Here is a 13,216-nt window from a genome sequence, read left to right as displayed (position 1 = left end):
GTATACCACGCGGGATTTTAACAAAATATGAATTACTAAAACTGTTTTTATCAGAACCATTTAAGGTATTGCATTTTCGTTCAGTAACTGAAATAACATGCAAATTATTCGTGCTATCCCTATAAAAAGTATACATTTACAGTACATGAGAAACGCTTAAGTAAGATATTTGATTTACTTTGAAATTTTGACCATTCAACAGAATGAGAGCTTATTTTATCAACGTCGCTTTTCGTCATCACCTTTAGTTTTTTTATCGGAACGTGATCTGCACGTATTGAACTAAAAGGGTTTCTGGGATTTTTAATTTGGCCACTCCGTTGTTTTTTTCAATCATTTTTCCCTTTAACTTCAAAGCAGCACTTTGGAGGAGAGTTTATAATGTAGACAATTTATCTCATAACGTAAGAAAAACTCAAAATTCCAGGCTAATGTGGCGACGGAAGGCGTTTCTCAAACTGTACAACGTCCATTGTGGTCAGCGGTCTAAAATTCTTTCGTAATGAGCAGTTGATCAGATTAACACCCAGTTGGCAAATACGTCAAAAAGTTATGTTGCTGGGGAAACGGATAAAAATAAACAACGATAAAAATTCTAAAAATGGGAAAGATTGCAACATCAATTTAAGGCGCAACTCTGCTTTCGTAAAGACTGGTCGTCACAGGATTCGTTTCCCAGACGACCACAGCCACAAACATTAACAGACTCGGGATTTATTTTATTTTGACCAGAAGCTTTGTCGTAGTTGAACTTTTTTAGATTTATGTAGAATTGAAATTGTCGTAATAATAGAATACGTCACTTTCTGCCGGAAGAATTGTTGACCTAACATAGGATGTCTATGATGCAGAATGTACGTAAGGATCTCACAAAGTGAGGCTATAAATCTATATGTTAGAAAGGGTCAACTCTCCTATTTTTTCCAGTGGCCATGGCCTTTTTCCCGCCGTTTGTTACCAGTTGTAGCCGGACTCAGTCTGAGTCATATTTTCCCATGGACACTAATCCATCAACAGCAACGAGCTTCACTTATGTATATTCCAGGCCAGAGATGGGCTCTAATTCCAGTTTGATCAGCTTCAGTCAGCAGCAGAGGATCGCTGAGATCATGGCACGTGATTGTAAGTTTCAATCGTGAGGCACGAATAATTTGCAAATGTACGATCGATCCCTCAGAGCTTGTACCCTGCTGATTACCAACTAAAAGTTGATAAAAAGATAGTCCACCCTGACGAATCGGAAAAACTGACGTTTAGAACTTTAGCCCTTTGTTAGAACATAGATTTGAGTTGGTCTCTTGAGCTGTGTCAGGATTAACAGAGAGCGAACAAAAGGGGATAATTTAATTCTTATCGTCTCAGTTTTGCATTTTTCCACATAAGTTACTTGTAAACCATTTGGGTAACATGCTTTTGAGCATTCCTTTTGAGATTCTCAGATACCCACTAAAACAATGATTCAAACAGCTGACTTTGCGTCAGTATAATGGAAGATCCTAAGACAGCCACTAACACGATGAGTTAACGCATCACAATGAGTTCAAGCATCAAACTCTGATAAACTCATTTCTTTAACACGAAACTAGAAAACTTGCCAACGGGATGGGAAAAATTCGTGAATATTTCCATTTTTCTTTCTTCTCGAGGCGCGGAAGCTGTTTCAAAAACTCGTACATCGTGTCGTGTTTGAACAATTGCACTTGTTTTTTAAATAGTACCCTAGGCTCAGCTGTTTTTAAGGCAAGCTCGTCACCACCGTATTGATTACGTTTCTCTTGGTTTCTTTATTAGAGCTGGAGTTGTTTGTTTGGTTTTAATCTATCGAAGCTAAAATAATGGAGTAACTGGCTACAAAATCGTTTATTACTCTATTAAGACTACATGTCCAAAACCCCTGATATTAAGAATTTCTTGACCACGACCGTTTATTTTCAGCTTTGCAGCCAAAAGGGTTGTCAGGAAATGACCCAGGCAAGCTAATCATAAAACGGAGAACACAGTTCACTTCCTGGCAACGGAAAGAGCTGGAAACCATCAGCCAATCACAGTACATTTCACCAAAGATAAGGCAATCACTATCACAGAAACTAGGGACCTCTCAAGAAGTCATTTTGGTGAGATATACGTAGTTTTTCTGCCAGTTTTAAAAGTAGAAATGCAAACGGTATCACAAAACCCGCTCATGAAGGTAAAAGAAGCACAAATAGGGGTTTCTTTGCATAAATGTATCGAAATAGAGCTGAGCAGAACACCGTATGCTTAGTCGAAAAATTTTTAAGGATTAAGTACAAAATGCTGATTGGGTCGCTTCGTGTCCGAAAAATTGTTGCGAGGTTATTACCAACAAATAAGGGAGTAGAGTTTGCATGACCTCTGCATTACTGCCGTACAGACAGAGAAACAGTTGCCACTCTTGAGTGGTTACAAAATTTAATGCAAAAAGGCTGGCTTCAATTCAGTGAGATTTCATCACACTGTAAAGTGAAATATGTTACTAGTTTTCTCTCCCCAGCAGCAAAAGTCTCTTCGCAAAATTCAATTTTCCGACCAATCTCTTTCAGACTTGGTTTAAGAACAGACGAGCTAGGTGGAGGAAAGAAAACCGTGGGAGCAGTTCAAATCCTGCTGTTAGTTTGTTTGACGGCGCTCAACACGTCTGCTGCTTTGGTAATGCACCAAGAGAATTTCAACTGTTGAATTCCTCACCTAATGTGCCTCACCCAAACAGCTTTGTAATGTCGAGTGATGTTGGAATGTTACAAGCCGTTACCAGGAGAGCTCTTGACACAGATGTTACGGAGCATCAGTCACAAACATATCCTGACCCATATGCGGATAAGTTTAACTTAAACATGTCGAAGTTTTTTGGTTTTCATAGTCTGACCCGTTCTCTCAAAACTTCAAAAAGTGTCTAACTCATCAACAGTATAAGAGTATCTCAGTATGTTACTAATAAGTATGGGCAGAAGTGAAACCACAAGCCAACAATCTTGTATGTAACACAAACCTTTGACATCAATTTGTCAAAACCCGTTGGAGTTCCTTTATTTATTTATTTTTTTCGAAAACTGAGGTAACGTCGCAAAGATTAGTTCATATCTTTATTTAGACCCGTCATAAACATCAGTTAATATTCTATGATAACAGACTTCACCATTTAGTGCGTCTTAAAGTTGATTGCTGTTGATTACTTTTTCGATTATACAACAAAGTTTTATGATATCGGTATTCTCACCAATGCACACCGCACTTGTTTCACTCTTTCCATTTCCGCTATATTTCACAACAAAGCCCAAAATCACACCAGTACTGAAAAGTTAGATCCACGAAAGACGTAAAAAAACTTTAGACCAAATGAAAGCAAAGCCATCGAGCGCTAATAAATAAAAAAAATTCTTTCCAAAATTCACTCTTATTATTTAAAACGAAAATATTCAATTAGAATACGGAAAACCATTGTAGTTAACGATTCTAATTTTACCCTGATCACAACAGCAAAACACGGAATTGGGATTCAAGACAGCTACCGAATGCTGACAACTACTTGGGAATCTGCATTTTTCCTTTGAGGTCAGCGGACTCCGACAAGCTCTTGGCAATATGAATCTTTTCCTCCATAATAGTCAGTATACGGATAGTGTTAGTGTGAGCTGCACCTGCCTTCCACCCAGATACGAACACGAACGTATTGCCAAGTTTCATGAAGCCCATCCTTTTGCCCATATCCAGCGCGAACTCGAGTCTCTCATCATGTTCCTCCAGTACATTGTCTTTGGGCGGTTTGTCGTAAATGAGAGGAAAACAGCCTCGGTACAAATGCATCTGGCGGGCCACGCGCGCATCACGTGTCACTACTATAATTGGACAACGAGGCCGGAACCGTGACACAACTTCAGCAGTCCTAAAAGACAGAGCAAAAGCAAACTGTTATTTAAAAAAATGCGATGTTAAAAATTTAGTGTAATTTCTTCTGAAATACGGTTAAGAAACTTACACATCACCTAGTTGGAAATTCTTCTGACTCGATTCTTTACAGCACTTGGAGTAAGAACACCACATAGTGTACTGCCGAGCATTTTGTAGTTACATTCAACTTGTTCGATTAATGACCTTACTAAGTCACCATATCTCAGAGAGAAATGGGAATATTTTCAGCTGAGTAAAAGACGTTTAACGTTATTGCACAAGTTTTTCTTTATAACCCTCTCAACCAATCAGATAAAATACAAAACTCAATGGTCCCGTTTTTTCTTCCTCCACTCAGTTTGCATTCATTTACTTAGACATCTCGTTGGCTCTTCGTGACATTTTCCTTTGCCTTAATCGAGCGTTGCAAATACACTATTTGCCCTTCAAGGGCGGAAGATAAATTTTCAGTAGGTTCAGTGAATAGAACATTAACGCCTAAGTGCGATCAAGTGAGCGAAAAAATTGTCGTCTTGATTTTTGCATGTTCATTTAGAATATTTACATCAAAAGAAGTACTCATCAACACCAATACCGAATCATTTTAACGTAAAAACATTCTTTAATGCGACTGAGTGCTCATTAGTGCCATTCTATTCTTCGTCAATAAAATGTCAATTTCACTATTAAATTTTCCTACAGGATTTCGAAGAGTCTTTATATCTGATAAAGAAGCTGTTCAGTTTCTTCTTGCAGAAATGGCTTTCAAAATACGTAACCGTGTTCCAAACAAGCATCGAGAAAGATTAGTAAAGACGTTTGAAGACGAGCACGAAGACTACCTTTTGGTTGCAGATACCTTGGGGGTAAACAGGTCTACAGCGAAAGGCATTATAGCAAAATATGTCCGGGAGGGACGAATACGTGAAAGGGCACGTGATGGTCGTAACAACGTTAAAGTGGATGAAGAAATGAAAGAGTGCTTGGGTGTCGTAATCAATGAGAACTGCCTGCTTACTTTGAGAGAAATAAACCAAGAGCTTCGAAGAAGATTGCAGGTAAAACCTTTCGTACACGAAAGGAAGATTGGAAAAGCTCTTGACGGGATGCTGATACGTGTGAAATAGGCTAGACCATTACCAGCGGATAGGGACAAGCCAGATGTTATTCAGATGCGCGTTGATGACGCTAACTGGTGCATGACCTCGGGGATTGTGAATCACCCCGTTTTCATTCATGAATGCGGCTATAATATTTGAACGGCTAGAAGTCATGGAAGAGTGAGAGTTGGCGAGCGAGCGCATCGTTAAGTATGAAGAAATGTGCGGAAGAAATGTAACGATCATCATGGCTGTGTTTCCGCCGAATGGACTCGTCCATCTCACAGAGCAAATTGGAAGAATGAAGGCCCGCCTCTTCAACGACTTCTTTGCGCAAGACAGAACCTGAATCCGGACGACCTTGTGATGATTAAATATGATGGAGCTCCAGCACGTCGGAATGCTAACAACCCCAAAGCAAATACAGAGCTTAAGATGCTACCTCCTTACTTTCTGTTTCAGTCAACATCGTGGAACAAGCGATCAGTACTCTTAAATCTACAATCAAGGCCGAGATCTCTTAACCTGCCATTCAAGAGGAGTTAAACAACTGGGAAAAAGCAAGACGTCAAGGCATTCCACTGGGAGACTATCGCCAGGGAATTCTGTTCAGAGCAGGCCGAAGAACGTAATACCGGTCCGAAAACGCACTCAATGGTTTAGCGGGGCGTGAAATTGCGCCTAATACAGGCGCCAATGCGACTCAATTTTCCACTTTGGCGACCAAATCCTGAAAATTAGTCACCAAATTGGCGACTAGAATGTTTCATCATAACCTTACCAAGAGATATAGGGGATAAAAAAGATTTGAAGAGATAAATCCGCGGCAAACTTCCTTGTTAAGTTTGTTTCCAAAACTCAGCACATGCATCTCGATCGATAACTATACGCCATCTTGGATTTAGGTGAGCTTGAATGTTGCATATCATCCATCCTAGTGTCCACTTTGTAGCACGTTAAAGATCTTTTCCCTAACTTAATTTTGGAGGGTCTATCTAGAACGTGCGTAAAAAAAGGTTTTGTTTGTCTTTAAAAATGGCGACCAACTTTTTTTGAATTGGCTACCACTTTGAAGAATTTAGGAGCCAAGTGGCTATCAGAAAAAAAAAAAATTAATTTCACGCCCTGTTTAGGTTTATGCAAACCAACATCCCGTGTTGCTTAAACCGCGAAGCAATAGAAGGATAGGCAATTACTGGAACAAAAACTTAATTGAAATTCTAGAGTTGTTAATCTAGCTGAAAACTGTCATTATTGATTACACAATAGCATTAAAGAATGTACTTCACATTAAAGTGAAAATTGATCTTGCGTTCTTGAAGGGCAAAAGGTGTAGTTTGGTTTTAGTTGAATAACAAAATCGAAATGCGCTCATACTTTTGAACACGATTAACTTACTTCCCCGTGTGTGTAAGACAAACAATACAGGCTGCATTTGCTGTGAATGATGCTGCCACAGCTGCGATGGCTGTCGTTTCGTGTGTATCAGCCACCCTGTTCATTGTGTGCCTCAAATCATCAAACAACTGACGATGATAAATAGCGGCCTCTGCTTCACGACAAATCTTGTGCATCATGGCGATAGCTTGCACTGGATAAGTACCTTTCGCTGTCTCACCTTGAGTAAACAAATAACAACGAACAAAACAATTGAGAATAACTTCGCGCAAAACTGCGCATATCTAAGATCCTTAGAACCGACTCATGCTGCCTCTCTCTTTCTCAAATATTAATTACTGGTTATTTCTGAGGCGACACTGTCCACTCAGCCAATCAAATTTCATAGATCATGCGAGTTTTCCCGCGCAAAATACATGCCTCGCCCCAGCTTAATTAAGCTTCTCTCTAGCTTACTGTTCTGACTGGTTGAATTCACTGACACAAACCTGAGAGCATAACACAATCCGCTCCATCCAGAATGGCATTAGCCACATCTGAGCTCTCCGCACGAGTTGGACGAGGATTTTTAATCATACTTTCCAACATCTGTGGGAAAAATAAAACATGATATTAATTGACAACATTTCAAACAAAACGCGTCCTCAACTGACTTACAATCCGCAAACTAGTTTGGATGTTTCTTCAGCGCTGCTTCATTTACTGGACTATCAAATCGGGGCAGCAAAATACCTTCATTTTTTTCTTAAATCTGCTGGACACACAACGTAAATAACAACGGACTCATAAGGCCACTCATTGTATAATTCTGGTTGATTTGTTTCAGTCTTCTCTTATCTATCAAAACAGTGGATTGACTGACCTGGACAGAAAGTTTTCTTCTGGTAGTGAGCATAAAGGTTTCGTTTATTTTCGGGTCACCAGATTTTGGGTTTATGCAGTATAAAAATTAGGTTTTGCAACCAGCGACTAAAAGTTGACCGTTGGTGACTGACTTTAATTCACGTCAAATTTCTTCATGTAAACGAGCGCTCGAGAAACGAGGCCCGCGAAAAAATTTTGTTGCGCTCGCAAGAAGGACTGTGTTTGATGTGAAGAAATACCTCTTAAACTGCGCTTTTTTGCATTTGGCTTTTACTTGAAAATTTTAGGGGAGCAAAATTTTTCATCAGGCAATTGGAGCAAACCTATTTGATTGCCACTAAGCGCCTGCTTAAATATATTAATTTTTGACCAAGGCAATGGCATTCACTGTGCTTTTCTTAATTAATCTTTTCCAAAAAAAAATTTTTCTTCGATGTTTGCCATCTGCGTAAATCTGGTTCCCAGCCCTTATCATTCCGGTGGTTGTTCACTTTTGACCGATTTTAAAAGTGGCTTTTGAATTTAATGTCACCTAAGATCTAAAATAGAATTCTCCGTGTGAGTATTCTTCTCTGGCCAACCAATTCTCCTCATTAAAATCGAGTAGAGCACATGCAACAATTTGCATCATTGAGCTGTGTTTCATTTGCCCTTGAGATTACCTGTGTAGCACAGATTACTGGCTTTCCGTTTTTATTGCAACGACCAATCATCATTTTCTGAGCTAAAAACACTTTCTCTGGAGGAATCTCAATTCCCAGATCTCCTCTGGCCACCATGATACCATCAGCGGCTTCCATAATCTCGTCAAATTTTTTTACTCCTTCGTGGTTTTCGATCTTGGCAATGACCTTGATATTTTGCCCTTTCGAACCAAGAAGATCCCTTATGTCGTGAATGTCCTGAGCTTTACGAATAAACGAGGCAAAGATCATGTCAACCTGCAAAAAAAGTACACACATGTATAGATATAACGTATGACTCTCTAGGACTAAAAATTTTGAAAGTAAGGGTTATGAAAATAAAAGAGCATAAGTCATCAACCTGGAAAATAAGTTCAAACTTTTCTGTACTGGCCAGTCCAATCATCAGAAATTAAAACCTTCGCGAGCCGATCTTGAAAAAGAATCTTTCAACAAGTTAGAAAAAAAAAAAACGATTGCTAAACAAGTGTGCAACTCACTATCCCAAAACAAAGCTGAATATCAAGGCATCTTTAAGAACTCTTTTTAGGAAATCAATGACAGTACGTGATTAACATATTCAAAAAACAAATAAACGAATGAACCCTCACCTCATGTTTCACACCAAAAAGTATATCTTTCTTGTCTTGCTCAGATACTGCTGGTAAATCGACTTCAACATTTGGCAGGTTAACACCCTTCTTGCTCCCAAGTTTAGCATCATTTAACACTTCAACTTGAAGATAGTTTGAGCCTATTTCCACGACTTTAAGTGAAATCAGTCCATCATCAACAAATATAATTCCACCTTCCTTCATCACCTTTGTGATGTTTTCATAGTCTACATAAAGGGTTTCGTTGTCTCCTTCAGCAAAGAATGCCTTGTCCGTGGTAAGTTTTATGATATCACCTTTGGACAAATGAATTTCTGCACTGCCACCCTGTAAATTAACAAAACAAGACTTGTCATTTATTTAATAAAAAGGAACAGTCTTGGTAGCAGAGTAATTCATTCTGGCTAGCATTATTCTTAGTTTCTCTCCCATGAAGTAAGGTCAGGTAAGGTTGGTTAATTCTGTGCTTGCACCAAGTGCCCCACCCAGCCACAGATTATCCCGCTTTCCTTTGTATGAAGCAACTAGGAATATCACTACTTCCTCCTGAATGGGATGCCAGTCTATTGCAAGGTTACCCCTAACCACTTCATCAGGCTTCCCTGACAATTCACTAGTACCCATTTATCTCTCGTGTAGAGAGAGGCACAGTGAGTGTTACGTGTTTTGTCCAACAACACACATTGACCTAAGCAGGTTTCAGAGCCAGACCTCTTAACAAGATTCCAGCACACTAACCATTAGCCCACCACCTCTTACACTAGCATGTAGCAATGAGAAAAATTACTGTAACCTCCTCCTGTTTGTTACCACTGTAGCATTTCTTAATAAAAAGTTTTGCTGACCATTCTGACCTGTGTATATCCACTATTTTACTGGAATTTTAAGGAGAAACTGAGGTTGGGGAAGCAACAAAATAACAGGAAGTAGGATTTCCCATCCATCATGTAGAAGTCAAACCTTCTTTAAAACATTCAGCCACACAAACTATGATTTTCACCCAGCACCCATTTGGCTCCTGGGTGTAGAGAGGCTTTGTGACTCTAACTTCAGCCAAGGCTTGAACCCAGACACATAATGGTGTGAAGTCCAGTCCTATTACAATTACAAGCAGTTTTACAGAGCACTCACCCCTTTCAACAGCCCAGTCCTGATTTCTGGTCCTTTTGTGTCCAGTGCAACAGCAACAGCATGAGGCCATTCTTCAACTGCTGCCTTCCTTACCAATTCAATGGTTTCTGCATGATACTGGAAATGTCGGAAAGTCCAGAAAGACAGGCATTACTTACAGGTTCTTGGAGTGCAAAAATACTGTAGGCAGGCACTGCTTATATCAGATATTTGCCATTAAAATGTATGTTTCAAGGAAGAAAGGGACTCTGTCCTTAAATTCTGGATTTAATATGATGAATATATTTATCATTTCAGGTAAAGAGTGTGTAAAACATGCAAATTATGATAAACTTCACTACACAAGAGGGTATTAATTTCATGGGTCTAACCCATGTAACAAATTATTCCAAGGATAAGTATTGTTACAATTTCCCTAGCCATCTTGAACATAATGAATCTTCCTGAATCTGTATAAATATTACCAGTCATAAATTATTTCATTCTAGAAGTATAAAAAAGAAACAAAAACCAAACAAAACAAAAACACTTGCCAAAAAAGAATACCTCATGAGTCCCATGAGAGAAATTCAATCTTGCAATATTCATGCCATTCTCAATTAACTGGGAGATAATCTCCACACTCCTTGAAGCTGGCCCTAAAAAAATTTGACACAGCAAATTTTACAAATAGAAACTTCTAGTCTAGTATTCATCCCTCAAGACCCAAACAGTGTGCAAAACAGCTCAATTTCAATATCTTACAGTCCAAGAAAAAATAACAGATGTCACAAGGAAGCTTTGGGGAATAACTCTATAGTATAGTGCCCAGAGCCCTACACTGAGGTCCACTCATGTTCAAAGCTGACTTTAAAGATATAAATACTGGGCTACAGTAGAAATACCTCTCAAGCCAAAGAGCTTCCCCACTATATCTGGTTGATTTATACAGGAGTCTACTCATTGTCTAACTATTAGATCACTTATTTAATCACTTTCTGTCCCACCTTTGTGAGTACTTTGAGGAACAGCAGTAATAGCATGAGTTAATACTAAATTATGATTCATAGTAAAGGACAACATTATTTGACTGAGGCTAAAGTTTTCTTTTGGTGTAAAATCCTTGATGAGAGTTTCCAGTGCACAACATAAAATGGATGCTTTTATGAAAAAATTCAAAACCATGTTTAAATGGCAATCCTCAAATGATATGCCAACCACCTTTTGAATAAGTGCTCCCAGACTGTTACCTACCTAAAGTACAGATCAGGCCAGAGTTACGAATAGTGCGAGGATCTCGGTCGATATCAAGGTTTGCCATGAAGTCCAGATAATTTGTAGCCTGGGCAGCAGCCCACTGCTCCTGACGCAGATCCAAGTCTCCCACGTATTCCAAACGTGCACCTCTTGCAGACATAATTCAGCTGTGTCACAACAGAACAAATTAGTGTTTGTAACCTCAACCTGGAGACTTTCTCTCTACTTAACAAGCAGCTGTAAAGATAATCAAGTACAGAATATCCGTGGCACATGGTATGTGGTTAGTGTGTATGATCTACCTTTTTGAAGGGAACCTTTTTCTAAATTTCTGTATAAGGAAACTCTTTACTTCAGTTGAAGCAAAATCAGTTGAGTTCTGAGAAAGTTTTAACATATCATTTCAATACTTACTATAACTTGATATATAACTTGGTTCTTTTCATACAATGTAGATACTCCAACAAAATTAATGAAGCCAAGCCAGCTAATAAGATACTTGCCACAGACAATCATTTGGAAAAAAAACATTTACAAAGCTCAACTTCTTAAAGATCAGTTCGAAATTATTTTTCCTTCACGTCCAAGATTCATCCATTTCCTCCACTAATGCTAATTCCAACACAGTTCTAATGCTTCTGTTATTTCAAGTTTCTCATATCTGATCAAAATAAAACCTATTTGATAATTTTTTGACCATCATTCCCTACCAGTAATGATACAGACTCTTACTATTACAAGTATATCTAGGTGGTAACTTTATAAACAGTACTATTTTTAACAATTTTGATACCTCTTCCGTCTGTTAATGTTAATTTCAATTTAGCCATTACTTCTCATATAATCAACACTGACATCAAGATTTTTTGGCAAAACTTAAATTTTTCCTTCCATTCATGTATAGATGCAAAAACCAACAAAATACTTCTGCAACTCTGATGTCTATAGAAATATTTAGTTAATTAATTAATAAACAGTTTTCTTTTATTTCCAGTTATTCATATGCCTATCAATTTACATAATTGGCCATTATTTTTTGTACACTTTTTCTATTTCAATATAATGATCATTTTGTGTAATAATGTTGAGCATATTCCCAGACAAAACTAGCAAAGTGCCTCATACACCAGTAGAGTTGCATGGTTTGCTCTCTGCCCTTTGTTAGGAAGTATTTATATTTTATTACTTGCTGCAGATTCTTATGTATTCGTGGAGTTTTTTCCTGTTAAAGTGGTAGCTCCACCTAACAACATCACTTAGAAATTTCAGCTTCTTAGACACAAAACTTTGGGCGTCAGAGAGTTGAAAAGAACTTGCACAACCACTGCTTTGGAGAGTACACTTCAGCCACCCATATTGAATTTACCGAGCTTTTTCCAAGGCGATTTGGTTGCTTGTGCCAATTAGCTAAACTAAGGAGTCGCTAAAAATAAGTCGCAACCTGAAGTATAAGGTTGTAAGTTTGTGGAGGATTAAGCGAGAAATCTATTCTAATTATAAAACAAAGCTTTAAACAAAACATTATTCTTCTACCTGTTACTGAAGTGAAAAAAAAAGGCCTGCTTTGAAAAGACATCTAAATTTTAACCTAACCTAGCCGACTCTTGTTATCGTTCTGGAGCAATAAAGGTGTACCGGTAAATAAGGAAACTTGCCAGAAAAGGTGTATTTTGTTACGGGCATATTAATGTAATTTCGAGGTGCAATTTCCTTCAAAATTTATCTCGAGAAGCGATTAGGATATGAAGGTTTGCGTCTCTCCGGATGAAAGCAAAATGGAACAAGAAATATTAAATTACTAGATAAGTGTTTGCTGACTACTGTTCGACTCCCTCCTATTGCCTGAAATGTGATTACTGTTTCTACTACGAACGCCGAACAATCTCACATTTCTTTAACAATGATGAGCAAAAAGCTCAATTTTAAGCAGAAAGTACAATTCTCCAGTCGTTTGTGCAATGGAAATGACAAACTTATTTGTATTGCGCGCACATACTTCGCGCTTTGATCGAACAAAAAATGGATGCAAAAGAAAAATGGACGCTATTGTTACTGAGGTGAAACTTGAGGTGAACTGAGGTGACACCGGTTATTGTGCTACTCCGTGAAAGCAAACGTCCTACCTTTTCAAATTGCAACGAAAGTATGAAGATTGTAGACACGGACAGCACACCAGTCGTTGCAAAAAACTCTCAAGGGCTAACAACGCGAACATTCGCACTTTCTCTCCCAGGCTAATGTACCCTTGATTTTCCGCCAATCAGGTGTTTTTGCTACTCACTTC

The 13,216-nt window shown here is 38.4% G+C and overlaps 2 protein-coding genes across 2 annotated transcripts; one reads left to right on the top strand and one right to left on the bottom strand.

The window, feature by feature from the left end:
* Positions 1–941: 941 nt before the first annotated feature.
* Positions 942–3,022, top strand: LOC149049434 (ALX homeobox protein 1-like). The gene is made up of 3 exons (XM_089194939.1): positions 942–1,122; positions 1,936–2,114; positions 2,562–3,022. The coding sequence occupies exons 1-3, from the start codon at positions 996–998 to the stop codon at positions 2,913–2,915; spliced, it is 660 nt and encodes a 219-aa protein (XP_089051065.1). The 5' UTR covers positions 942–995; the 3' UTR covers positions 2,916–3,022.
* A 66-nt stretch (positions 3,023–3,088) lies between these two features.
* On the bottom strand, positions 3,089–13,191 carry LOC113679853 (pyruvate kinase PKM). The gene is made up of 9 exons (XM_027196829.2): positions 13,056–13,191; positions 10,930–11,099; positions 10,243–10,334; positions 9,697–9,813; positions 8,563–8,892; positions 7,931–8,209; positions 6,893–6,992; positions 6,405–6,624; positions 3,089–3,901 (listed from the first exon to the last, which is right to left on the bottom strand). Exons 2-9 carry the CDS (start codon positions 11,090–11,092, stop codon positions 3,541–3,543), a joined length of 1,662 nt encoding a protein of 553 aa, XP_027052630.2. The 5' UTR covers positions 11,093–11,099; positions 13,056–13,191; the 3' UTR covers positions 3,089–3,540.
* Between the last annotated feature and the right edge of the window lie 25 nt (positions 13,192–13,216).

The sequence above is a fragment of the Pocillopora damicornis genome, chromosome 2 (genome assembly GCF_964200805.1).
Source record: "Pocillopora damicornis chromosome 2, jaPocDami1.2, whole genome shotgun sequence".
Taxonomy (NCBI): Eukaryota; Metazoa; Cnidaria; class Anthozoa; order Scleractinia; family Pocilloporidae; genus Pocillopora; species Pocillopora damicornis.
The sequence above is the reverse complement of the archived record's forward strand: the minus strand, read 5'-3'. Positions and strand labels throughout refer to the sequence as shown.

What these genes read in the sequence shown, in the direction of transcription:
- LOC149049434 (XM_089194939.1), top strand. Translation starts at nt 996, where the DNA reads ATGGACACTAATCCATCAACAGCAACGAGCTTCACTTATGTATATTCC. An exon ending in TGAGATCATGGCACGTGATT is followed by an intron (nt 1,123 to 1,935) that starts GTAAGTTTCAAT and finishes GTTTATTTTCAG; the next exon opens with CTTTGCAGCCAAAAGGGTTG. An exon ending in CCTCTCAAGAAGTCATTTTG is followed by an intron (nt 2,115 to 2,561) that starts GTGAGATATACG and finishes AATCTCTTTCAG; the next exon opens with ACTTGGTTTAAGAACAGACG.
- LOC113679853 (XM_027196829.2), bottom strand. Translation starts at nt 11,092, where the DNA reads ATGTCTGCAAGAGGTGCACGTTTGGAATACGTGGGAGACTTGGATCTG. An exon ending in TGGCCTGATCTGTACTTTAG is followed by an intron (nt 10,335 to 10,929) that starts GTAGGTAACAGT and finishes AAATTTTTTTAG; the next exon opens with GGCCAGCTTCAAGGAGTGTG. An exon ending in GGATTGTGTTATGCTCTCAG is followed by an intron (nt 6,625 to 6,892) that starts GTTTGTGTCAGT and finishes TGTTTACTCAAG; the next exon opens with GTGAGACAGCGAAAGGTACT.